We start from the raw sequence: 27,070 nt of genomic DNA, 5'->3' as shown, positions 1-27,070 counted from the left end.
GGCCCGGCGGGAAGAACGGGAAATTTCCGGTTTGGCCGACAGGGAGCGCTGTTTATTTCAGGCCGCGGGTTCATTTCAAAATCAGCAAATAAAGTGCTTTTGATAGACCTAGCCAGGCCTAGAGTGACTAACCTGGAGTGGCCCGAATTTTCCCGCTTGGTCGGTCAGAATTATGGAGCTTTTGGCCGCTATTTTGTGCAAAATGGATCCAACGCATTGGTGAAGCAAGCGTAAAACTCTCTCTCTGCTTGCTTGCGCTCTCTGAGTCACCCTGTCCTAATGGTTGGCCGATGGTATCATACAACGCATATTCGCGATAAAAAAAAAAGAAAAGAAAGCGTCAGACGGCGTTCGGAACTCTGCTTCTTCCCCCTTTTGCCGCCTGGCATTTACTTTGAGAAGCGCCAGTTTAGAAAGCCACATTTTACACCGTCTGGCGTAATTATAATAATGAATGGTAATGGCTCGTTTTCACAAAAACTGGTAGCTACATCATCATTGGGTATCCGCAACTTCCGGTCCTTGTGTACATTATCTCAAGCATTTGCCAAAATTCACCTTTTCCAACGTGGAAACTAGATTTGTACAAGAAAACTCCATCAGGGAAAAAAGAAGAAAGGGTACACATTTTTTCCACAAGAAATTCTCATAAACATAATCTTTTCTTTTTTTAAAGATAACATTTACCACCCCCCCCCCCCCCCCCCAATTCTTTATTTTAACTCCAAGTGTAAATATTACTCTTAAACTATTTGGCCCCTATCTAAATAAGAGTCAAATGTACTCTACAGAATTTAATGTGTTGGTGCAGTGCTTGTGAACAGGGATATTGTTTTTATTATATGGTATACGTATTTCCATAATCCTGAAATGGAAAAAAAAAAATGAGCCGAATGATCATAACCTTTTTGTATCATGTAATTGGGGCTTTAATTATTGCAGAAAGATGAACTCGGTCATCTTTACCGCGAAACAGCGTCAAGTTGTTGACACGTCTGTGACCGCATTTGTCGCGGTCACGTGATTTTGGGCATCTCCGAAGCAGTTGTCAAAACACTGCTTTGACACGCCTCCGCTTCATTTGGTCGAATCAGATTCAAGCAGGAAGGCTCGCGCGTAACATCTCTAGTTCACACTTTTTTGATGCATAATGTATAAATAATAAACATATTGAGCTGAAGGGCTCTGGGTCGAAGTGGTCCCGTCGCTTGTCCTTGATGGAGGCGGTGTGGGATCGCTTCCCACCCAGGGGACCATGTTTGTGTGTGTGAAACAACAGCAACAAAATGTTTTGTCCTTTGTGCCATTACGTCACCAAGCACTCTCACTGTACTCAATTATTAACAAATGATTTATTGAGGTCTCTTGCAAACTGTATTGTGAGGCCACGGAATCAGAGTAGTAAGCTTACAAAAGGTATTTCAAGCCGGAAACCACAGGCTTACAGGAATGTCTGCTCCAAAGAACGATTTTCTTTCCATAAAGCCCCTCCGAGTGGGACGTGGCCTTGATGTTTATTCAGTACGCCTGTGTTGAATTCCTGCTTGGAAACCTGTATAACAAGTGTGGGTGTGTCCCAACAGTGGTTTATGTCGCTGCAAACAGGTCATGGTGATGACCGTAATCCAGACCTCAATTTCCAACTAATCTAGGCGTTACAAGTTTTATGAAATGACAAATGGGACACGTGTGGCATAGTCAGATTTTAATGGAGTGTTGGAAGTTATCAGTACACTGACAGTGAAGACCTCAAAGCCTTACAGGCCAAGAAGTGGATATTGCACTTATCGCATTTCTTCCTTTTTCAAAATACAGTTAAATGTTACAAATAATAATTATAACAATACATATATACTATGAGGTAAAACAGCCAATGCAAATTATACAACATGGCTACGGACGACATTTATGTATTGTTGTGTATTGCTCATTTAGTATAGTAAATATGTAATGTTGATTTTGGACGTGTAAAACTTCACTTTTGTGTTAAAGTGTGTCGAGCTTACCTGTGCTTAACCCTCAGTTATGTCTGAGCTGGTGCGGTCGTTGAACCAAAAAGGTAATGGTGCTTGTAAAACCTTTGACACGTGTCTAATATTGTTGTTTTATGCTGCATATTTACTTATATAAGTTTGCAGGTAAAAATGCCTGAACTGTAATTTATTGGTACGGACTTAAGTTTAAAAACTAGACATGAAAACATCATAAGCATATTAAAATATACTTTGCCTTTCATTGTCTTATTGAACGGTTTTCTTGGTTGACCTCTTCTAAGTTATCGCTCTGTAAGCCTGACGTGTCCTGGTCCTCATATCACACTGGTCAATCAGGTCCTCTAACTCTGCTCTGTGGGGTAAAAACCCAACTTGGCCACACTCATTTCCCTTCGGAGACGCGTCACCTCCCAGAACATCTGCTCCGCTGGACGCCAGCAAAAATAACAACAATCCCATTTTAAGTGTGGCTAAAGACTTGAAAGCAGAAAAACATCATTTGGGAAGGAACTTACCGTCATGCCTCACCAAGCCTTGCTGGATGTAGCGGATATACGTAAAAAAGTTGCACACGGCCGTGATCTGGAAAGGCAAAACGAGGTCATGTGGAAAAAACCTGCAGATGACGTCAAAGCGCAGAGAAAGAAAAGTACACGTACCCGTGCTCGGCTGGAGGGCGAAATGTAGTAGTAGTTCCCCTTGTCGCCGAGTTTGATGCGATGTCTGCACAGTCGCGACACGCCGCTTAGCGCACATTTTCTGCCAAGGAAATTGAACTGTTCAAAAAGATGCAGCTTCAATAATGGACACATGCTGTCGAGTCTTTCAATTTGAGTACTTTTCATCCGGGATGAGAAATGAGGCCAAAAATAACCAGAGGTGCACAATCAGAGGTTAGGTTAGGCATGCATCTGGTGCATTTATTGACATTGGTCACAGAGATATCAGCTGGCACAGGAGTCATCTCATGCTGCAGTAAATAAATGCGCGTTAGTGAAAGAGCGACAAGCTTTCTGAGTGGACTTACGTCTCCACTGCTGCCCTAAAGTAACTGCAAACACAAGATTTGGAAGTGAGACAGTGATTGGAAAAGTGCCCGCTGATTAAATACCCTTGTTAAAGATTTTCAGAATTAGATTTCAAAATACAATTGGAACACATGAAGTCAGATGCTAACGTTGTACAGTTGGAAATAATGTGTTTTACAGTTTCATGACTATGTTAACGTTAAATGGAACATTTCTTCGACAGTTTGTGATATGAATGAAGTATGAAATAATCATTCTTGGCAATCAAATGTTCTATGTAGCCCCACTAGTCTAAATACAGTATTCTGGTTAATATTGCGTTAGTGGAATATGAGTTAAGCAGCAAAATCCAGCAGTTAGTATCAATATCAGATGGCGGCCATTTTGACACTTGCTGTCGAGTGAAAATGGCATCACAGTTGCTCAGGTCTCAAGAACCAACCAATCACAGCTCAGCTTCAAAAACAGGTAAGCTATGATTGGTCGTAGCCAGAGCTATGAGCAACTGTAATGCGGCTGGATTTTGCGGCATAACTCATATTCAACAAATGTAATTTTAATCAGAATGGCATGTTTGGACTAGTGAGGTCACATATAACCAGAGGTGGGTAGAGTAGCCAAAGATTGTACTCAAGTAAGAGTAGTGTAACTTCAAAATAACATTACTCAAGTAAAAGTAAAAAGTAGTCATCAAAAAAATCTCTCAAGTACAAGTAAAAAAGTATTCACAGTAAAGAACTGCTTGAAATAAAGTCTGATTTATTTTATAAAACAATGTCATCAGACAGACAAAAACAAAATGATGTGCAAATTTTGGCATCTTCAAATCATAAAATAAAAAATAAAAAACTTTCTGAGCTCGAACAACAGTGCAAGCAGACATGTTAGCCCAAGAATGCACAATCCCATTCACAAATTGTGAGTCTAATCACCATAGGTGGCAATTTCTTAAAGCGAAAGCACCAAGACGTCATCTGTCAGTTGACTCTTTCGGGTTCTCATCATGCCTGCCAGTCCTCAACCAGGGCCGCATTTCCCGTATATAAGCAATGACCGCGGAAATGCTCCCACACAGTCAGTCAAGCGGAGCACTTACCAAAGTCGCACAACAACATTTTGAGATTTCTGAGAAAATGAAAAACTTTTAAGCGCACAAGGCCGTGAAAATACGGTAAATCTAATGTATAAAATGGGGGTAACGACTCTAGTGTTGCCCAATATAGCGGAGTAAGAGAAGCATTTCTTCTTCACACATCTACTCAAGTAAAAGTAAAAAGTATTGTGTGGTAAAACTACTCTTAGAAGTACCCCCCCCCAAAAAAAAAGTTACTCAATAAATGCAACGGAGTAAATGTAACTTGTTACTACCCACCTCTGCATATAACGTTATTGTCAAGAAATGTTTAAGGTTGACTTCCCCTTTAACTCATTTACTGCCATAAATTAATAAAATAAAATAAAAGATTATTAAAAATTGAAGGCAAGAGGCGGTTCAAATTTTTAATTGTAATTAATCGCATGACTTCACTAGTTAACTCACGATTAATGACAAATTTTACATCTGTTCTAAATGTACAATAAAAAAAATCTAGGTTTTTATACTCTTGTTAACAAAAGTGGGAAAAAATGTTAAACTAATAGAAATAGTTAAAATTTATTTTTGACGTTTATAGCCGTCAATGGCAGTGAATGAATAAAAAAGAAAAGACTATTAAAAATTCGGGGCGTCAGGCGATTAAAGTTTTTAATCGTAATTAATCACATGACTTCACTAGTTAACTCACGAACAATCACTAATTTTATATCTGTTCTAAATGTACAATAAAAACATTCTAAGTTTTCATACTATTGTTAACAAAAGTGGAAAAAAATGTTACACTAATAGAAATAGTTCAAATGAATTTTTGACGTTTATAGCCGTCAATGGCAGTGAATGAATTAAAGTTAAAACAATGTACTGCCTTTGACCTCATTGGTTCCACATACCAAATAGAGCAGCGACGGGTGAAAAGAAAGACAATGTCGCAGTTGTTACACACACAAAGCAACTCACTTAGGTCCTCCGCACTCTACAGCCGAAGCTTTAACCATTGGTAACGCTGACATGGCCACGGGTTCGATAGTCAGAGAGTTGTTTTCCACGGCGTTCTGAACCAGCTGGGACAGCTGTGGATACAAGCGGATGCGCTGATTAGACCGCCGTAATCAGAAAATGTTTGCGGCCAAGAGATCCTGACCTCAGATCGTGTAAAAGAAAGACAGGGTGCGATGTCTTCTCTGTAGATGCGACTCATGAGGGCGGACGAGCGATCCAGACCCGGATGCTCTTTCCACATGAGGAACTCTGCGTACAGGACTGAGTCCATCTGTGGAGACAAGACAGTCCCTCACTCATCTTGTCAGCAAAAACAGGGTGAAGCGTCTTAGCGCAAGTCCAAAGGTCAACGTAACCAAGAGACGGAGCTCGACAGAGGGAAGACAGTTTACCTGACAGAGAATTAGAGGAGAGCAGGAACAGCAGGCTGAGAGAAAAAAAGACAAGTTACAAGGAAGAAAATAAGCGTAAGAATGCCAAAGGGAAGAAAGGAACGATACGAAAAAAGCTTGCACACTTGATGCCATCCTTTACCTCTCGTTCCTCTTTAGCTACGGGCTGAACCGGGAGTGATGGCTGCAGCTGGGGATGCCGCTGCCGGTTCGGCGCGGAAGGCGTGGACGTCAACACCAGGGATTTGAGCGCCGTCACTTCAGCTTGAAGGACGTCGATCTGGCAGTCGGATATGGGAATGCAAAAAAAAAAAAAAAAAAACACCTTCAGGCTTTTCTAAAGCATTGCGAATGAAAGCACAGCAAGACCAGGGGTGAGAATATACAGCCCTCATCGTTTAACTCATTTGCTCCCAAAAACATATAAATAAGTTATATTTTAAATGCGCAGTGTCCCAAAGACGTATTTAGACGTTTTTTTAAATAAATAAATAAATATATATATACACGTATATATATATATATATATACACATATATATACGTATATATATATATATACATATATATATATGTATATGTATATATGTATATATATGCATATATATATTAAAAAATATATATTTGATTTTTTATTTTAATGCTAGAGCATGCAGAAGGCTTTGATGTAGCATCTCAACGGCAAAGAATGGTTGAAGAAATGGTAGTTATTACACAAACGGCCAGCAGGTGGAAGAAGAGCATAGGAAATGAATCAGGGCCATGTTGAAAAAAATAACTCAGTTACTCAGAATTCTAAATAGATTTGTGAATAATGATGAAACTTAGCTATATTCTAATGCTAATTGCTGCAAATCGGAAACAGATAGAAATATACTTTTTTTTCTTGATGAAAGAAGAGACTTTAATCTTTCTTTTGGTAGATTTCATTTTTGTATAGAATACAACACAATATTCTGTCGGCCGTGCAAAATCAGTCAAAATCCAATGAAACAGACGGATTGCTTCAGTGAAAATGGCTGGGAGTAAATGAGTTAATATGACCCACCCAGCATTTATATATGATCAAGAGTCCTGTAATATTTGCTGTTGGCTGTTTTTATTAATTTACCTCATTAAATCATTGGTTAATTAACATAATGCAATTTAAAAAAAAAAAAAAACAGTCAAACTAGCACAGGGTTTCTGCAGATGGAATTTAATGCTTTTAAATGCAACGTAAAACTAATTTACTGCCCATGTCGTAGTGCATATACACGCACATACATTTACATACTGTACATACATGCATAACTCTGTCTTTATATATTAGGGCTGTCAATCAATAATGATTTTTAATCATAATTAATAGCTCCATTTCCATAGTTAATTCACTATTAGTTGTAAATTAATTGCACATTATATCAGTTCTACATGTACAATCAAATGTTTTTTAGTTTTTTTTTAGTTTTTCATACTGTTGTTAACATAAAAGTGGACAAATATGGTTACCAAATACTAGTGTTAGTATATTTTAGTTCATTGATTCAAAAAGTTCAGTAATTCAAAAGGTTATTTGAAGTTTAAAAGATATATTAAACAGCTCAAATGAGTGCATAACATTGAGTCATGGATTTGTGTTGAGGTACTGTTCTGCTACTAGATGGCATTCGTGTTTCATGTTGGACGTAAGTGACAGAAATTCCCTTGCACAACGTTGTATGTAAAATAAACCTTGAATAACATTTTACATCTATTGTATTTAACCCTGTATCAATTCATTCTCTGCCAGCCATTTTCAAAGCCGAGCTCTTTCTATTTTCTACCGTTTTGGAGCATATTGCTTGATCTTTGAAGACACACCGAACATTTCATTCTGTGACAATGGGCTTTTTGCACAAATCCACTACTTTCTGAACTCATTACCACTCCTTCATTTCCTGTCTTTCATGATTGGACACGCTGATTAATCCAGGTGTGCCAGACCTCAGTAACCACGACGACAATGGCCAGACACACCTGGATTAATCAGTTTTTCCAATCATGAAAGACAGGAAATGAAGGCGTGGTATCGAGTTCAGGAAGTAGGTATAAGAAACACTGAACCTTCCCAAAAAAAGTACAGTCTGTACTGTCACTAGAAAAAAAACAAATCTTGTTTCAACTGCTTTCTGTTCTTTAATAATCATCAGTAGAACATAGGTTGGTTTCACCAAAAATACCCGTCTCATCAAAAAGTGGAATAAATGAGCTTTTTCCTGAAAAGAAGCACGCTTCAATGCGAATATTTTATTTTTATTTTTTTACCAAACAAAAACAAGCCTGAGAAAGGGACATACTGTACATCAAACATCAGCAACACTTTAACAAAAAAGTACATCACACACCTTCCCCTGAGCCTCCTTCAGTTGTTTCTCTGCTCCTGCTTGTTTGACGTTCGCCTCTCGCACCATCCTGTGAGCCTCCTGTCGGGAATATGGAAACAATTCCGATTCATGTCAGCCGGCAGTTTCATACATACATTTATTTCTGGCGTCCGTCCGTTCGAAAGAGTGGAACTTTGAGATGCTGACCTCAAACAGACTGGCGGTGAGCTCCTCCAGTTCTTGTTCTAGCTGATTCCTGATCTGCGATAGGCGCTCACATTCCTTATCTTTTAGTTTTAGTTCCTGAAAAGGATGAGAAGAAAGAAGTTCACTTGTGGCACTTGCACTTTTTTTTCACTGCACTGAGTGACAGCACCTTCTTTGCAGCATCTAACTGTTGGCTGAGGATCTCCGAGCCCTTTTCACGAATTTCTTTCTCTCGGATTTCCAACGAGGAGCTGCGCAGGCGGGAATGGACGCCATGGTCTATTTCCATTGTGGGCCCAACCTGGCCTCTTCCCTCCAATCTGGGCTCTGGTTCGGGATCCAGATCTATCAACCTAAACGGGATCATAAACATAAACGATCATGTTTATGTTCAAACAGATCAGATTTCCCATCATTACAGTAGGATACTCAGACAACCAGATCACACACAAGTCCTTCCAGACGAGCGACTGCTGCCCCCACAAATAAGTTCATGGGCTCGTCCGGGATTTGAACCCGGGACCTCTCGCACCCTAAGCGAGAATCATGCCCCTAGACCAAGGAGCCACAGTCATGAGCACTCTGCTTTGTCTACAAATATGCCACGCGGACAGCTGGGGTTCATTTTCTTCTTTTTTTTTCTTTGTTGGCCTCAGTGATACTTTATCACATCCAAGCAGGAAGAATAAGTCACATGTTGTGCTGCGCTTCATTTTGGCCCACATTTGTAGCCTATTGTTTCAAATTATGCCATGCCATCAGATTTATTTTTTTGTCCATTTGTGAATTGATCTGTTAAATAGGAATAATGCAGGCTTAAGGCCCTAAATTGCGATCTACTCATCATCATCCTCATTCAGGTAGTCACAGTTGACATTCATTTAATGCTGCAATTTTGTTAAATGTAGCCAACTGAACCAAGCAGTTCAGGCTATACATAACGGCTGCATCACATCAGCCCCCAATCTAAATGGTTCCATCACCCAGAACTTTTGACCTTTTCCCATCGCGGCAGGGTCCAAGCTTTATGTTCCAGAGCAAATTGAAGCCATTCTTCTCAATGATAAGTAGTTTTCTAACGCCTTGTCTCTCTTACTGTTGTATTCTTTGTTCAGTGGTGTGGCCAAGTTCAAATTGTTATTCAACCTCAAAGGTTCAGCAGGTCCAAGTATTTTCTGGTCTCTTTACATTTTTTTTTATGACGGCTTTTACTTTTACTATCTACTTTTAAAAACATGTATGTACTACATAGCCCTTATATTTTTCTATGCATCTGCCAAAAGTGATGTACATTTGTTAATCCGTAGACAATTTTTGGACCCACAGCAGGCCAGGTGACTTGTGACATTATTCTGACCTGCCATGATGGCTCATATTTCCCCTAGCTTTTGACAATTTTCCTGTCACTTCCTACACTTAATGAATTTTACAAACTACAAATGCCACTTAACTTACCTTTCTATCTATTGCAACAATTTACGAAGTATACGTTCATTATCTCAAGCTGTTTGTTTTTATTTGCACATGCTTGAGTGACAAATTAAACCGCACAAAGTAAACCACACATGACCAGACTTGCAACTTTGGCTCTTTACTATTACCATTTTTGAAAACCTGAACCCTTGGCTTTCTATCATTATTTTAAGTTAACCAGTTCATTATTATTATTTGTTGTATCTTACTGTGTTTGGTAAGCTTTCTAATGATATCTGCCTTTTGAAAATAGGACTAAAAGGTTGTACAGTATTGAAAATCAAGACTCGTAGCTAAAATCTCGGCCCTTATTGTCTTTGCATTAAAATGTTAGCGAGAAATTGTTGCATTTTCACTGATTTTAAAGAGTCATAATTTTTTTCAATATTTGTCTCAGGAAAAAAAAAATATATCACTAGATTAGTCTCAGCAAGAGATGTCCGATGATGCTGTTTTCATGTAGGTCTTTATCAACTCAACTTTGTTGCACAGATAGATACCAACAGTACATTTAATTTTTAGTTTTAGTAAGTTACAAGAGTTAAATAAAATACAGAGTGTGAGTGCTGTCAGGGTTAGTGAACTCACGTGACTTCAAACATCTGGTTGTAATAAACATTAAACAGAAAAACGTACGTTAACTTTACTGGCATGGTATGGTTATAAACTTGAAAAACAACAATGAAAGGAGCAGTTCTAAACAATTGTATTTCTGGCCAACTGAATATTCCATAGCTGAATATTACGACGTTAAAATGTAAAGCCAGTCTCGCGCTAACGAGTCGTCAAACTTTAAGCTAGCCAGGCGTTTTACAACTTTGTTAATATGTTCCCCTCAATAAAGAGTGACACGTTTACCCTATCAGCGTCCAGAAGACCCAGTCGCCAGTTCAGTTTGTCCCCCGCCCGCGTCCACCGGCTGTCCGTGCTGTTAAATTGTCGAAATGAGACGACGAGCGGAGAGTTTGAAATCAGTGCCGCACACACAACGGAAAAGAATGCGGACGCTGACGTCATCAAGCACGGGCGCAGCATGCAGCAAAAAACAGTGACCACATGATGCTTATTTTGCACTTTTCCCAGCCGTAATGTTCACCAATACTCCTCCTTTGAGTTTATTCGTGAAACAAGGCGACGAACATTCGATCATTGCCCACTTTCTGCCTGTCTTCCAAGTCACGTAACTGCACATCCACTCTTTTGCCACTCTCTACGCTAGAGTCCCGGTATGTGTCCACGTGACCGATACAATATACGTCACACCAGCTGCTAAAGCGAAGCTAAAATAAAATCTTGTACATTTTAAGTCTCTTAAATTTGTAACGAACAATAAATGTAATTTGATCATTAATACCCATGTAGAATTATTTTAAAAAAAATATAGCCTACCTCTTGGAGCTACCTGAATGTTATTGTTTGTTGTTGTTGTTGTCCCCCAGTTTATAAATTGTATTTTTATTTATTTTATTTATTTTATTTCAAATTTTTTATATTCTTTTTTTATTTTATTTTTATTGTGAGTTAACGAGTGAAGTCACGCGATTAGTTACAATTAATTTTAATAACCTAACGCCCCTAATTTTCAATAATCTTTTCTTCTTTTTTGTTTTTGAAATAAAAGAAAAGCTTTTAAAAAATTATTATAAATTAGGGGCGTCAGGCGATTAGAATTTGTAATCCCAAATTTGATATCTGTTCTACATGTACAATAAAAACATTCTAGGTTTTCATACTCTTGTTCACAAAAGTGGAAAAAGATGTTAAACTAATAGAAACAGGTCAAATGAATTTTTGACATTTATACCTGTCAATGGCAGAGAATGAATTAAAAAAAATAAAAAATAAAGATAAAAAATTTGGAGCATCAGGCGATTAACATTTTAATCGTAATTAATCGCATGATTTCAATAGTTAACTCACGATTAATCACAAATTTTATATCTGTTGTAAATGTACAATAAAGAAAATCTAGGTTTTCATACTCTTGTTCACAAAAATGTAAACATTTTTAAACTAATAGAAATAGTTAAAATGATTTTTTTTACGTCTATAGCAGTCAAGGGCAGTGAATGAGTTAATATGGGATTTATGTAAATTGGATTGACTGGTATTTGTATGATTCTTCTATGTTAAATAAATGAATACATAAATAGATAGATGATATATTATATATATAATAGATTATTTGCCCTCAGGTTGATCAGGATTCAGGATGGTGTACCTTCCTACCACGCAGCCCTTATCCTTAGCCACGGATGGCGTCCCAAAGAACACTGCAGAGGAATACACCGCTATTCCCGACCTGCCTGCCTTCACAACTTCGTAGGCCCGACTGGAGGAGGTTGCAGGCGGCGGAGAGGAGGAAATCCGAACACTGTGAATTCCCTCGAAAGCATCCATGTCACTCAAAAGAAGCAATTTGGTTTGTGTTTACTCTTGTGGAAGCAACAGAGCTTGTCGGTGGCCCCTGAAAAGAGAGAAGGGATTTACAATATCCTTCATACAAGTAATGCTTACACTATACAGTATATGAATAGCCTTTAAATGTTTTCAAAAGTGCCACCACACCTCACAGCAGCACACAATAAAAGCATTCAAAGTGTTCACCATTGGAGTAAAGTAACTGTTCAGTGCTAACTGAGGTCAATCCAGTATGAAGCATATGCAGTTTTAATAATATCAAATAAGTCACACTCACCAAAGTAGACGGAACCAACTGTCCAGTTGCTTCAAATGTAAACCAAACGTGATAGATCAGCGTAAAGAGTTTAGACGATTGAACTCTGCCCGCACTTCGCCCTTGCCGCTGCTTTTCTGGTTAGACAGCAAGGGTTAATAATCACTAACACCTCCTGGCCCACGACTACCCTCACTGTGCACATTTCTTCCGTTAGAGGGCTCAACATGCTGCCGCTTTTTTATAATAATGATTTCCATTCAAACAAAAACTCATAAAAGACGGATTTCCCCCTTCGAGAGCACCCGAGAGTTCTAAATTGCGTTCCTAAAGTGATATATGTATCTAAGCAACCGGTTGTTGCGGCTGTGTGTGATTTGTCGAGATTAATGGAGCCTGCGAGAGCTCACAATGCAGCTTTGTTGCTCAAAACAGCTTAAGACATCAAGTGACCGGAGGTGTAGAAGCTCCACTCTCCTTTTTCTGGTCCCGCTTCTCTTTCTCCAACATTCCGACCGTGCACCTCCTCCACTCCGGACCTGCAGCCATGGCGAAACATTAGCGGGTGACTAACAGTCGTCTTTGAAATGGCACACCAGAATTGGCTACACCGAATCATTATTAGATGACTTCAAAGTTTGCTACATGGCTTTGTTAAAGTCTGTGTTTTTTGTTGGTAGACCGCAGACTAAGCAAGCCGATTGCTGATTCTGCGATCTGACGAGGCAACAGAGTTTTCCTTCATGTCAGGCCAATGCAGAACGAGGAAGTCGGCCTTTAAGAAGAAGCGTCAGCGGCAATGACAGTGACCTACTCCCGCAGGGTGGCGGACGCAGGCCTCGGCACTTTCTTCCACCTGCTCCTGCGCTGGAAGGGCAGCATCTATAAGCTCCTCTACAGGGAGCTCATCATCTTCACCCTGCTCTACTACTTCTTCAGCGTTGTTTATAGGTACCACAAAAAAAAAATCCTCCCTTCTCCTAATTGGTATAATCATCATCCTTATAGATTAGTACAGGGGTCACCAATCTTTTTGACGCTGAGAGTCTTGGGTACTGATAAATAAAATGATAATCACCATTATTTAGATCATTGTAATCATGATTCGTTATTCAACAGGTGACATCTGTATTTTTAGTGTATTGTGTGTGCTGTACTGTGCAAAAAGTTTAACGTAGCATGACATTTTAAAACAATAATTTTTTTTTTTTCAGAGGCGGGGTAAAAAAAAAAAACTTTATAAAAGTGGCAGATTTGCGTCTTTGTGAAGTGGCAAATTTGCAAGACAAAAACTCAGAAACTTACGACAAATACACGTAGTATCCTGTAGTAATAGTCTAATGTGAGGATTCGTTGGTGGTTGATGGGACACTGTATATAAAATGAAAAAGCAGGATGGAGACGGATTCATTCTTAGTTTAAACGTTACTCATCATACATGGTAGCTAGAGCGATAACACTTCCTGATCCCCTATCAGCTGTCTAACACTAACCAATCAGAAGCTAGCATACTTTAGGTGAATACAAGTGTATGACGGAGAGCAGCAGATTCAACACTTCAATTTAGCTACTTGTACAAAAAAAATACCAAAATGTATGAATGTGTAAATAATAATTCTGGAAACATAAATGTACAAGGATATATACATTTTAACAAATTCTCTTAAAACCCCTGGGCGTTATTTGTCCATTTTCTGGCTTTTTTATGTTTTTCTGTTTTTCATCAAAGAAAAAGCATTTGAAAAAAATACACTAGGGACCTGACATTTTACCAGGATTGTTTAAAAATGTAGAAGTTCAAATTGGCGCCATGCTGTAATTTATAATTATTACCAAACAGGCGGGAGAGATTGACACGAAATTGTTGTAATAATGCCCGATTTTGGCTCATTGACTCCCATTATAAATCACAGTTTTTGATATGCTGTAAACCTGATGTGTTATAATGCATTTTCCGTGATTACTGATGCAATCGCTTCTTTGACGAGTCATAAACAGAAAAATAGAGGAATTTGTGAGTGTTAACACAAAAAACCCACTAGGTGGCGCCAAAGGCTAATAAATGAATACAAAATGCATGCATAAAAAAATTCTATTGTTATGATATGACCTATGGACTTATTTGGGCCTCTAACTATGTCATATGAAATATTCAAATTATTCTTTTATTTTATATATATATATACAGCATAGTTAGTCTTGCTATTAGCATAATACTGCTATTGTTGTCCATAGGGGGCATTAAAAAAACAACAACTATATATGTGTAGATAGGTCTGATGCCACTGAATATTTTGAGCGGTTGAAAGTGAAAAAAATATTCATAAATGACTAAGTTATCTCACTTCAAAGGAAATGCCCGATTTTGGCAAAATTACAAGAGTTTTGTGCTATTCGGAAAACTGCCATTGTGTGAAAACTGGGCATGCAGAATTTTTTTTTATTGTTATGACTTATGGACTTATTCAAGCCTCTAAATATGTCATATGAAATATTCAAATGAGTCTTTTATTTTATATATATATATACAGCATAGTTAGTCTTGCTATAATAATAAATAAATATAATAATACCGCTATTATTGTCCATAGGGGGGCATTAAAAAAAATTAAAAAAATTAAAAAATTAAAACTATATATGTGTAGATAGGTCTGATGCCACTGAACATTTTGAGCGGTTGAAAGTGAAAAAAATATTCATAAATGACTAAGTTATCTCACTTCAAAGGAAATACCTGATTTTGGCAAAATTTCAAGAGTTTTGTGCTATTCAGAAAAATGCCATTGTGAAAAACTGGGCATGCATAAAACAATTCTATTGTTATGACTTATGGACTTATTCAAGCCTCTAAATATGTCATATGAAATATTCAAATTAGACCTTTATTTTACATATATATAAATAGCATAGTTAATTTTGCTGTTAGCATAATACTGCTATTATTGTCCATAGAGGGCATTAAAAAAAAGCGGTTGAAAGTGAAAAAAATATTCATAAATGACTAAGTTATCACACTTCAAAGGAAATGCCAGATTTTGGCAAAAATTACAAGAATTTAATCAAACTATAATAACGCCCAGGGGTTAAATGCTTGATCCTCAGGGTGTGGACCTTCTGCTCAAGCAATTACTATCTCCTTATTTATTTTCTCGCAAATAATCTGCCACTTTATAAACTCACAAATATGCGAGTTTTTTTTTCTTCTTCAAATTTGCCACTTTATGAAGTCGTATATTTTAAATTTGCAAGTTCCCCCCCAGAATATTACCCCCCTAAAAAAAATATATATATATATATATATATATAAGCAAAAAGTAAATGTCACAAATACAAAAGCTCTACCAATATTCCCATTTTAAATTGATCACTTCAACACAACATTCCTAGGAAATCCCAATGTCTCATCATTGGTGAGCTATTTTTTAGAACAGGCCCACATTCTACTCATGTGGTTAGCGTCTACCTTGTGCCTGCACGCACCACGTTGGTATTTTCACATCTTAAAGATTGATTTGGACATTCAAACTATCTATATTAACTTTGATTTTTACTTGATGAGAAGATGTCTAAATGTGTTTCCACGTTAGGTTTGTGTTAAATGTTGAACAGAAGAGGCTGTTTGAGAAGCTGTCCATGTACTGTGACCGCTACGCAGAGCTCATCCCAGTGTCCTTTGTTCTCGGTGAGTCCCGCTGATTTTCCTTTTGGATTAAATTTTACTAAGCTATGTAAAAACCTAATAATCAGCCAGCTAGCTCGTGATTGTTTACATTGAGCTTGATGCTACTTCAAAGTAAACAATCCCAAGCGGGTGCCAACTTCCGCATTTCATTACAGGTTTCTATGTGACCTTGGTGGTATCCCGCTGGTGGGGTCAATTTGAAAATGTCCCCTGGCCCGACCGGTTGGCGTCATTAGTGGGAGGTCACGTGCGCGGAGCAGACGAGGCCGCCAGGTTGACCCGGCGCACTCTGATGCGCTACGCCAACCTCTCTGGCGTGCTCATCTACCGTTCAGTCAGCACGGCCGTCTATAAGAGGTTCCCCACCATGGAGCACCTGGTCCAGGCAGGTACGTCTTGATGAGATTTTGGCCTTTTAGAATATAATGGGATGATTTTTTTTTTCTTTTGTTTGATCCAAGATTTAATAGTGTGTTTTGTCATCTTCTGTCTTCATGCATTTTTACTTGCTCATCAGGTTTGATGACATCAGAAGAACTGAGGCACCTGGAGGACTTGCCCTCCCCTCATAACAAGTTCTGGGTTCCTTGCATGTGGTTTGTCAGTCTGGCTTTACGGGCCCGCACCGAGGGTCGCATCAACAACGACGTGGCTCTCACCGCCATTCTTACAGTATGTGCTTGTCCAGACCAGGGGTCTGCAACCTGCGGCTCTGGAGCCCCGTGGCTTTAGTCCCTTTCCTGCGGCTCCCTGTGGATTTCTAAGAAAATTAGTCAAATTTTTCTTTTTCTTTCTTTTTTTTTTTTACATATGTATTTTTTTTTTTTTAGATAAAATATTCTTTAAATGAATTAATGATTTAGACTTCTTTTTTTTTTTTTTAATTAACATTAAAATATAAAAAGAGAGACAAAAGATAGAAAGTTTTTAAAAAATTACCTAAAAATGTCCCCAAAAGGCAGAGGATATGCAGAAAATTACAATAAAATTTCCATGAAATTGCCAAAAATGTCAAAAGAGTTCTACTAAAAGGGTATAAAAGAAATTGTTCGAAAAGTAACAAAAGAAGAAAGGCAGAAAATTACCATGAAATGCCTTTGAAATTGCCCAAAAAGTCAGACAAGTGATTAAAAAAAAAAAACAGAAAAGAAAAATGTTTAAAAATTAACTACAAAATGCCAGAAAACAAAAGTAGTCCCGAATATTGACATAAAATGTCTACAAAATTGCCAAAAATATCAAAAAAAATTATGGCAAAAAAAAAAGGCTGAAAAAAAAGTTAAATAAATCAAATAACCATAACATGTCCAAAAAATGACGAAGAGGCATAATATGACCATAAAATGTCCATAAAATTGCCAAAAATGTCACGAAATTTGACAGAAAGGCAGAAAAGTCTAAAAATGTATGAAAAACAAAGTATGAAAAATTACCCCCCAAAAAATCCAAAAGGTAGAAGAAAATGAATCTCTGTATTAGATGCAGCACATTTTTTGTGTTGTGGTGCAGCTCTGTAATCAGCTCTTGGGCCCTCAGTACATTAAATTAACACTAAACACCATTTCAGATTTTTGATTATTTATTTGGCCTAAAATGGCTCTCTTGACTGTAAAGGTTGCTGACCCCTGGTCCAGACTGTGGGCACGAAAAGCTTAGAAAATACTTATTAACCATGTGTTATGTTTTTCACTTTATAGGAGTTGAACAGTTTGCGTGCAAAGTGCATGAAGCTGTATGGATATGACTGGATCAGCCTGCCTCTCGTGTATACTCAGGTTCTGTTTCGGTTTTACATGTGCAATATAAGGTGTCAGGCACAAAACAGTTAAGCTTCAATTTCAGACCCTGGAAGCGTTTTTACATTTATGTGACATAGAAATTAGGGGTGTGCCAAAAAATCTATTCTCATTTAGTACGATTCAGAATCGATTTTAAATGTCCCAAAATCAATTTTATTTCAATTATTTTATACTGTCTTGTCTTTGTCTGTGTGTGCCTTTATTGGGAGCGCTGTTCATGTTGTACCCAGTTTGGCCACTGAGGGGCAGTGTGGTTCCATGCGGTCTAATACACTGTTAAGTTGTAGCCACATTAGAGTAGAAGGAAAAAGTCACGATCAAGTTATTCCAATAAAAGTTAGGTTTTTTTCAGCGTGGAGCCCTTCTTTTGAGTGATGAAAGTGCCTGTGAGTAGCGCGCTAATTAGCATTAGCAAGTCAGACTGGAGTAGATCATTACTATTCCTTGCACATCTAAAGATTGAAGCAAAGATCATTGTCAATCAAATCATTTTGAATCAAAAATTGTTCTTAATCGAAAATCGATTCTGAATCGAATCAAATCGTGAGACATTCAAAGATTCCCACCCCTAATAGAAATGTACACAGCGGTCGAAAAGGTTCAAGAGCTGACATAAGGTCTGTGTATGACGCTTAGGTGGCAACAGTGGCGGTCTACAGCTTCTTCCTGGCTTGCCTGATTGGTCGTCAGTTCTTGGATCCGGCTCAAGGCTATCCTGGTCACGACCTGGACTTCTATCTGCCCGTCTTCACGCTGCTGCAGTTTTTCTTCTACGTGGGTTGGTTGAAGGTCTGACGCTACAGATTACATGATTCAGTCCGTTTGACGCCTGGTCCGGGTCTGATGAGGTTTTGCTTCCAGGTGGCTGAGCAACTCATCAATCCTTTTGGCGAAGACGATGACGACTTTGAAACAAACTGGCTCGTTGACCGCAATTTACAGGTTTTGATGGGGAAATAATCCGTTTTTCACTTGGTGGTTGATCCAGTGTAATGTGAAATTTACACCTTGGCTGAAAAGCGTTTGGGAAACACTGATTTGAGTTAGCACGGAGTCAGTACTAGATGTATTTCATCGTGTTTCAGGTATCTTTGTTGTCCGTGGATGAGATGTATGACAGCCTCCCTCTGGTTGAGAAGGACATGTACTGGAATGAGTCTGAGCCTCGGCCTCCCTACACTACCGCCAGCGCTGATCACTGCAAACCATCATTCATGGGTTCCGCTCTGGATATCAGGTATGCCAAAAGTGGAAGTTAAATCAAAAAATGTTCTTCGCAATAATGTACAATGTGACCCCACTAGTCTAAACATGACAATCTGATTAATATTGCGCTTGTGGAAAATGAATAAAGGAGCAAAATCCACTTGTTTTTATCCATCTCAGGAAGCGGCCATTTTACCACTTGCTGTCGACAGGAAATGACATCATCGTTGCTCTGGGCTCAGGCAACGACCAATCACGGCTCACCTGTTGTCTGAGTTCGGTCATGTGGCATTCGTAAGCTGAGCCGTGATTGACCCGAGCCATGAGCATCTGCGATGTCATTTTCAGTCGATAGCAAGTGACAAAATGGCCGCCCACTGAGATGAATAAAAATCGGTGCGGCTTAATTCATATTTCACAAACACAACATTAATCAGAGTGCCGTTTTTAGACGAGTGGGGACTTCCCAAGCAAGGAGGCTGACATTTTATGTAGCCATTTTTGGTTGTCAAAATGAACAAACTCAACAAATACAGTTGGGTCCAAAATAACTTAGTTCGGGTCAAAACTGGACCAAAAGAGTACGCGGGTAAATTTGACCTTTTTTTTGGGGGGGGGGGGGGGGGTTGTGTAAAACGACATATTTTGGGGAAGATTGTTTGTATTTTAAAATGCCGAAAATTGGGTCCATTTGACCCAAGTAGTGAGATCGTTCCATTTGTGACCCAAATTGGGTTATTTTTTTTTAACCCAACTGTTCACAAAAAATTATTGTGGGTTATTCACTGGATGCAATATTTTGGTTTAAATGAATAACCCAAAAAGTTGGGTAGACCATCCCCCAAAATTGGGTTATTTTTTAGGTTATTTATTTGACCTTTTTGGTTCCTTTTTTGACCCAACTGTTTTTAGAATGTTTGCTGATTTTTTGTACTCTCCAGTGTTCCTAAAGAGGAGATGGAGTTTCAGTCCAACTTGGAGCAGATTAAAGAAAATGAGGAAGCCAACTACTCCACCCCGCTGTTGGGAGGTCTGGGCCGCTTCCTGGGTGTCCAGTCCCCCAGCTTCCCTCGCTCTTCTCGGGTCTCTCTGCTGCGCCGCCGTCCCGGAGCCCCACTGAGTCGCTTCCCCCTTTACTTACACCCAGAAGCCCCGTCGGTCGCTCACCAAGCCCGCCAGCCCTTAAACGCGGAGCGGGATCAAGATTACGCCTTCTCCTGCCTGCCCTTGTATGAGCGAGCCGGATTCTACAGTTGCCCCCAGACACCCATCGACTGCATCCCCCCAGCTGTGGCCCGACCCCGACCCGCGCGGCGGCCTCAGAACGAATGGGATCGCAGCTGCACCTCCCTCGCTCCTCCGACGATTGGCTCACAACTTCTGCCCCCCGACACCCCCAGTCACATCCCGCCACCATCGTCGGCTTTCCCCTGGCTGAGCGAGGAAGGCGACGCGCCCGCCGCCCCGGCCTTCTCATTCCCAGACCCTCCCCCCGAGCTTTGTCCCATATCGAAACTCAGGCGCGGGCACGGCCTGCTGTCTCGCCGGCCTCCGCCTCCGTGCCTGACGCTGGAGGCCTTGCCGTCCGCCGACAGCCAGGCAGGACCCCCAAGCGCTAGAACGACAGGAAGCGGGGGGGAAAGGGTGTTCTCATTCATCCCTCCCTCACGTCATGGACCAGCAAATCCAAATAATCCCAACAGTAGCTCGAGCAGCATTAACGTGACAAGCAGCAACGGCGCTGGCACAACAGGAAGTCTTCTCAACAACGCCAATCTTAGCAGCTTTAGTGACTTCGCCGCCAATGTTAAGGCGAGCAACGGCGGGCTCAATACGTTGACCGCTCCCAGTTCGACGCCTTCGCAGCAAGAAGCCAATCAGCACAATTCCCCTAATGATTCTGGAATCTCATTGGCTGAAGGGGACCTGCTGGGCGTGCTAGTAGATGGCGGCGGGAACAAAGCGGCTACGAGCAGGAAGCAGGACTGAGAAAATGCTGTTTGTTGGTCACATGCCAATCAACACACAGAACTATTTCAGTATTAATCTCAACTGGAGCCTTATAAACAGCAAGTATAATAAGTAATCTCCACTTCCTGGTGAGTGCTTACAGAACAATTAACCTACTTGTGAGACACAAAGCATCTTAAGAGATTTCAGTGTTAACATATGAGGAAGAAAGAAACACATTGCTTCCGTGCCTTTTTGCGTCACCTTGAACGGTGCTTTGTTTTGTTTTTTTCAATAAAAACATTAAACGTGAACGTTTTTGATACTTTATTTTTTCATACAAGGAAACAATATGTACACTTAATGCTGATATCTTACTGCCGCTGTCCAATATACAGTGTGATGTGACCATTCTGCTATAAGAGGCTTACAATAAATATTCTTAACCAACTTTATTATAAAAGCAACAAAAAAAAAATCCTGCCAGCCAACAATGAGATTTTTTTTTTTTTAATTAATATTTTCCTAAGCAGTTGGATCCGTTTTATTTAGTTTAATGAACTATATAAATATTGAAAATATTTAGCTAATTATAGAATGTTTTTGTTTATTGTATAACAAATGTATAAATAAAGGTTTTGTTTTATAAAGTCACAACTGCACATTTTTAGGATGTACATTCAAGTGTGTTGCTAATCAAAATGTATTGCATCTACTGGTATCTATCTTGCGTCTCTCTGTTCCTCAGTGATGATGATCTGAATTCTCATCTCGCACTCGTTGACCAGACAAATTTATGGGACAGGATTAGGACAGCCATTTATATTTGATCAGTTTTTCTTTTTTTGCACTCGTTAGAGGAACATGGCAAAAACTAGCGATGAGTGAACTGGGATCGGGCTAATACAAGGTGTTATTTTAAGGTATTGGTACTCGCCACGGCGACTGATATTTCTTTCGCCGTTTTACGATCAAGAACTACAAATTAAATGTTACATTAGGATAAATAGGTCATTATTTAAAGCTGCAATATAGAACTTATTCTCCCCAAAATATTTTACAGTAGCCGATTTTATTTGACCATTTATGACTGAAATGTCTTCTAATTAGTAAATTAACAGCTGTCGGCGGATGTGACTTCATGTGCAGTTTCATTTTTTGTCAGCAGGTGGCAGTAGCGATTCGAAATAGAATATTCGACATTCAGTAGCTTTAAAATGACGTCATTGTTTTTTGGTTTTTAAACAGCCTCCTTGGCCATGGTGTGTTTATCAAAGAGGTACTCAGCCATGCCGTTCTCCGGTGCTCCCATGAGACGCAGGTTCGAGATCCAGTCAGCGAGTTGCTTGATTGACTTCACCTGCTCATCCAGATAGTGTGTCTCAATGAAATCACACAGCTGTAGGGGGGAAACAGATGTGTAAAGTCAGCTATTTTAGTTCATGTCAAAACGGTGACAGAGGTGAAGAAAGGAGCCTTTTATGTTAGACGGCAGGATAACAAATCCATTTTCTATAATGGTTATCCTCTTTAGGACACAGGTGAGCTGGCTTTTGACGAGCGGTTGGGCGATTTTATCATCGTGATTAATGATCATGATCACTTACAGATCGATCATAGAGAACAGCTGCGAGCATGTTTACTTGACATGGTTGTGGTCGCAACAGGCAATCAGTCAACCTTTTTCTGCTCCACGTCCATTTGTGTAGTATGGTAATGAAACGATTTGTCTTAATCCGTTGGTTTTTATTTTCTCTCTCTCTAAAACAAAAACAAAAACAAAAAAAAATAAAATAAAAAATATATATATATATGAAACGTTTGTTCATTATGTTTGGCATCACAACGCTTTTCCACAGAATGTGTGGCTCTTCTTCGATTTTAGAACGCCTCTAGTTTGGAACCTCTCGAAAAGGCAGCGAACGCTGCTCTCTGCTGGTCGGAGTTGGACTTTGCGACCTATTATACAGTCCACCGCACCCACTTGTTATTTTAAAATTTTCTAAGTCTGTTGTAATGTTAAGAAAAAATTAATAACAATTAAACACTTATAATCTACGACGGCGTATTTTAGGGCCACGTATAAAATATATATTCTAAGAGGGCGGGGGCAACATTCAGAGAAAAAAACTCGCAAATTTGTCACTTTGTAAACTGGCTAAATTGCAACTTTATAAAGTGACAGATTTGCGAGAGAGAAAAAACTCAGAAACTTACGAGAAATACTCATAGCGTAGCCTAGTCTAATCATGTGTTGGTGGTTAATGGGACACTGTTTATAAAATGAAAAGGCAGGATGGAGACGGATTCATTCTTAAATTAAAACTGTGCTCGTCATTCAAATGAATGTGTCACGTACGTGAGGATCGCTGTGCTGCGTTGCCATTTCCTGTAGTTCCAGTAGGGATTGATTGACACTTTTCTCCAGCTGCAAGGCGCACTCCAAAGCCTCTAGGCCGCTCCCCCATTCATCTCGCTCAGGTTTCTTTCATGCACACACACAGCAGAAAGACAATATTGGCTTTAGCTCTTATTTCACATTGATTCTGCAATAACAAACCTTACATTCGTCTATAAATAAGTATTTTTGATATGGAGATGTATTTTTGCTTGTTTTTAAACACACTATAAGACATCCTGGCTTTTTTTGTTGTTGTGATGATGGCAGGGATACCTTGATATCCTGCAGGAAAATCTTGCCTCCCCTATTGTTCTGGAAAGCCAGCAATTTCTCGGCGTGTTCGTGCTCCTCTTTGGACTGGGCGCTAAAAAACTTGGCGAAATGCGGCAGAGCTTTATCATCCCTATCAAAATAATACGCCTAAAAATAAGAAGGAAATCATTATTCACCATCAAGAAAGACATATGTTATACTGATTGGGGAATATCTTACCATTGAGAGATAAACATAAGAGGCATATAGTTCAAGATTTATCTGCCTGTTAATGGCAGCTTCGCAGTCTTGGTGAAAGTTTTGCCGGATTTGGGAAGCCATGATCTCTGACAAAAATGAGCTGATGTTTTAGGCTGAGCTCCAGCTTGTTAGAATGCACACTGCACTGCAGATACCTTAAATACAACAAATACAACACTTCAGATCAGCTGGAGGCCCAAAAGGACAAAAGAGATGTGCCCTTCATGTCAACACTGACACCTACAGATGTATATGCCCCCTTCATCATCACCTTTTGGTGTTCAGATTGTGATTTAAGTGACTCCTAAACTCAATAAATGTTCTTTTGAGAATAAACAGAAAAATACATATACACTTCTCACAAAAGTTCTAATCAAGTTTAGAATGAACGTGAAATGCGCTATAACCATGACGTTAACTTAATTCCAATAATTCGACCATCTCTATCAGGAAACGCATTGGCCCATTCGCAGATCAAACACCTGTTCCCATGCCTACAAAGAATTTAACTGGAAATGTGTTTTATAAGCCCAATTACGGTAGTCTTTATCTCACGACTCACCGCAACGTTGTAATTATCGCTGCGGCGGTAGCAATCGGCGCGTTAGCTTGCTAGGTTTGACAACACACACGCATTTATTTACACGGGTAAACATGAACATGCATAACAGAATAGCATACGCAGTACCTAGTTGAAATGTATCCCACTGCTGACTGCAGTCCCTGTGACAAGTTGTTACCGTAACGCCATAAAGTGGGTTGGAAAAGAGACGAACGTTCGGTCAACAAGACGCGCGTCTGTACGTGACGAAGGGAGGAGGGAGTGGAACTTAATCTAAAACGATTAAAAATATATACATTTATCATAAAAGATACAAGCTAGTTCTCTAGCACAAAATCTGATTTTGGTTTTGCGTAATTTATTTATGAAACGTCAAATAATGAACGCAACCTGAACAGGAAGTGACGTAGTAAAAGGTGCCCCCGCAGAATAGAAGCCACCGGTGGCCATCTTACAGTGCCACTCACGAAGCCCGCCAAACTTGAATTGTACAATACATTGATTTCTCCGTGGCGTTTGGAACTGGGACCAACAGTGTAAGACCAATAAGTGCTAAGAAAGACAAAATTATCTTAATAGAGTGTATCTCCGGACACTAACAGATTCGTCTGCATCATGTTAATTGTCAAAACTCGGAACCATTAATCAAGTGAAAGCCCAACAGCAAAAAAAGAAATACTTTAGCCACAAGTGTCTATTGGCAATCCATTCATACAAGTCCACGTCTGTCTCTTAACCATATAGACCACTTTAAAATCATATATATATATATATATATATATATCACAACTATTGTCCCCTCCGTGAGTCATCACCTTATCGTGGTGGAGGGGTTTGCGTGTCCCAATGAGCCTGGGAGCTATGTTGTCCGGGGCTTCATGCCCCTGGTAGGGCCACCCAAGGCAAACAGGTCCTAGGTGAGGGACCAGACAAAGCATGGCTCAAACGACCCCAATGATGAGTACAAACATTGGATTTTCGTTTCCCTTGCCCGGACGCGGGTCACCGGGGCCCCCCTCTGGAGCTAGGCCTGGAGGTGGGGCTCGAAGGCGAGCGTCTGGTGGCCGGGCCTATACCCATGGGGACCGGCCGGGCACAGCCCGAAAAGGCAACGTGGGTCCCCCTTCCCATGGGCTCACCACCGGTGGAAGGGGCCAAAGGGGTCGGGTGCGCAGTGAGTTGGGTGGCAGCCAAAGGCGGGGGCCTTGGCGGTCTGACCCCCGGCTACTGAAGCTAGCTCTGGGGACATGGAATGTCACCTCTCTGACAGGGAAGGAGCTCGAACTGGTGTGCGAGGCTGAGAAGTTCCGACTAGATATAGTCGGACTCACCTCCACACACGGCTTGGGTTCTGGTACCAATCCTCTCGAGAGGGGCTGGACCCTCTTCCACTCTGGAGTTGCCCACGGTGAGAGGCGCAGAGCAGGTGTGGGCATACTCATTGCCCCCCAGCTAGCCGCCTGTACGTTGGGGTTTACCCCGGTGAATGAGAGGGTAGCCTCCCTCCGCCTTCGGGTGGGGGGACGGGTCATGACTGTTGTTTGTGCTTATGCACCGAACAGCAGCTCAGAGTACCCACCCTTTCTGGAGTCCTTGGAGGGTGTGCTGGAGAGCGCACCCCCTGGAGACTCCCTCGTTCTACTGGGGGACTTCAACGCTCACGTGGGTAATGACAGTGAGACCTGGAGGGGCGTGATTGGGAGGAATGGCCCCCCCGATCGAAACCCGAGTGGTGTTTTGTTACTGGACTTCTATGCTCGCCACGGACTGTCCATAACGAACACCATGTTCAAGCACAAGAGTGTCCATATGTGCACCTGGCACCAGGACACCCTAGGCCGTAGTTCGATGATCGACTTTGTAGTCGTGTCATCGGACTTGCGGCCGTATGTGTTGGACACTCGGGTTAAGAGAGGGGCGGAGCTGTCAACTGATCACCACCTGGTGGTGTGTTGGCTCCGATGGCGGGGTAAGATGCCGGTCCGACCAGGCAGGCCCAAACGTACTGTGAGGGTCTGCTGGGAACGTCTGGCAGAATCCCCTGTCAGAAAGAGTTTCAACGCCCATCTCCGGCAGAGCTTCTCCATTGTCCCGGGGGAGGCGGGGGACATTGAGTCCGAGTGGACCATGTTCCGCGCTTCAATTGTTGAGGCGGCCGATCGGAGCTGTGGCCGTAAGGTGGTTGGTGCCTGTCGTGGCGGCAATCCTCGAACCCGCTGGTGGACACCAGCGGTAAGGGATGCCGTCAAGCTGAAGAAGGAGTCCTATCGGGCCTTTTTGGCCTGTGGGACTCCGGAGGCTGCTGACGGGTACCGGCTGGCCAAGCGGAATGCGGCTTTGGCGGTCGCTGAGGCAAAAACTCGGGCATGGGAGGAGTTCGGTGGGGCCATGGAAAACGACTTCCGGACGGCTTCGAGGAAATTCTGGTCCACCATCCGGCGTCTCAGGAGAGGAAAGCAGTGCACCGTTAACACTGTGTATAGTGGAGACGGAGTGCTGTTGACCTCGACTCGGGACGTCGTGAACCGGTGGGGAGAGTACTTCGAAGACCTCCTCAATTCCACCAACACGCCTTCCTTTGAGGAAGCAGGGTCTGGGGACTCTGAAGTGGGCTCCCCTATCTCTGGGGTCGAAGTCGCCGAGGTGGTTGGAAAGCTTCTCGGTGGCAGGGCCTCGGGGGTGGATGAGATCCGCCCGGAGTTCCTGAAGGCTCTGGATGTTGTGGGGCTGTCGTGGTTGACACGTCT

At 40.8% G+C, this 27,070-nt stretch overlaps 3 protein-coding genes and 1 non-coding gene across 5 annotated transcripts; 1 reads left to right on the top strand and 3 right to left on the bottom strand.

The window, feature by feature from the left end:
* Positions 1-1,690: 1,690 nt before the first annotated feature.
* rab3il1 (RAB3A interacting protein (rabin3)-like 1) lies at positions 1,691-12,854 on the bottom strand. The gene is made up of 11 exons (XM_077568320.1): positions 12,232-12,854; positions 11,755-12,000; positions 8,230-8,413; positions 8,061-8,156; positions 7,875-7,952; positions 5,652-5,789; positions 5,260-5,388; positions 5,076-5,188; positions 2,654-2,753; positions 2,510-2,576; positions 1,691-2,421 (listed from the first exon to the last, which is right to left on the bottom strand). Exons 2-11 carry the CDS (start codon positions 11,931-11,933, stop codon positions 2,336-2,338), a joined length of 1,170 nt encoding a protein of 389 aa, XP_077424446.1. The 5' UTR covers positions 11,934-12,000; positions 12,232-12,854; the 3' UTR covers positions 1,691-2,335.
* On the bottom strand, positions 8,556-8,627 carry trnap-agg (transfer RNA proline (anticodon AGG)). The gene has a single exon. It is a non-coding gene; the product is annotated as a tRNA-Pro (tRNA).
* Positions 12,470-21,166, top strand: best1 (bestrophin 1). Of its 2 annotated transcripts, none has more exons than XM_077568319.1 (10): positions 12,470-12,775; positions 12,961-13,161; positions 15,798-15,892; positions 16,048-16,281; positions 16,410-16,564; positions 17,590-17,667; positions 18,328-18,480; positions 18,553-18,633; positions 18,777-18,928; positions 19,839-21,166. In XM_077568319.1, the coding sequence occupies exons 2-10, from the start codon at positions 13,010-13,012 to the stop codon at positions 20,884-20,886; spliced, it is 2,148 nt and encodes a 715-aa protein (XP_077424445.1). In that variant the 5' UTR covers positions 12,470-12,775; positions 12,961-13,009; the 3' UTR covers positions 20,887-21,166. The 2 variants fall into 2 exon arrangements, with proteins under 2 accessions (XP_077424445.1, XP_077424443.1); XM_077568317.1 differs by having other exon boundaries at positions 12,891-13,161.
* On the bottom strand, positions 21,160-24,709 carry fth1b (ferritin, heavy polypeptide 1b). Its single transcript, XM_077568321.1, has 5 exons — positions 24,450-24,709; positions 23,741-23,916; positions 23,522-23,668; positions 23,207-23,332; positions 21,160-22,246 (listed from the first exon to the last, which is right to left on the bottom strand). The coding sequence occupies exons 2-5, from the start codon at positions 23,840-23,842 to the stop codon at positions 22,088-22,090; spliced, it is 534 nt and encodes a 177-aa protein (XP_077424447.1). The 5' UTR covers positions 23,843-23,916; positions 24,450-24,709; the 3' UTR covers positions 21,160-22,087.
* Positions 24,710-27,070: the final 2,361 nt, after the last annotated feature.

The sequence above is a fragment of the Vanacampus margaritifer genome, chromosome 6 (assembly GCF_051991255.1).
Source record: "Vanacampus margaritifer isolate UIUO_Vmar chromosome 6, RoL_Vmar_1.0, whole genome shotgun sequence".
NCBI lineage: Eukaryota > Metazoa > Chordata > Actinopteri > Syngnathiformes > Syngnathidae > Vanacampus > Vanacampus margaritifer.
Note: the sequence above shows the minus strand (reverse complement) of the source record. Positions and strands in the feature narration are given on the sequence as shown.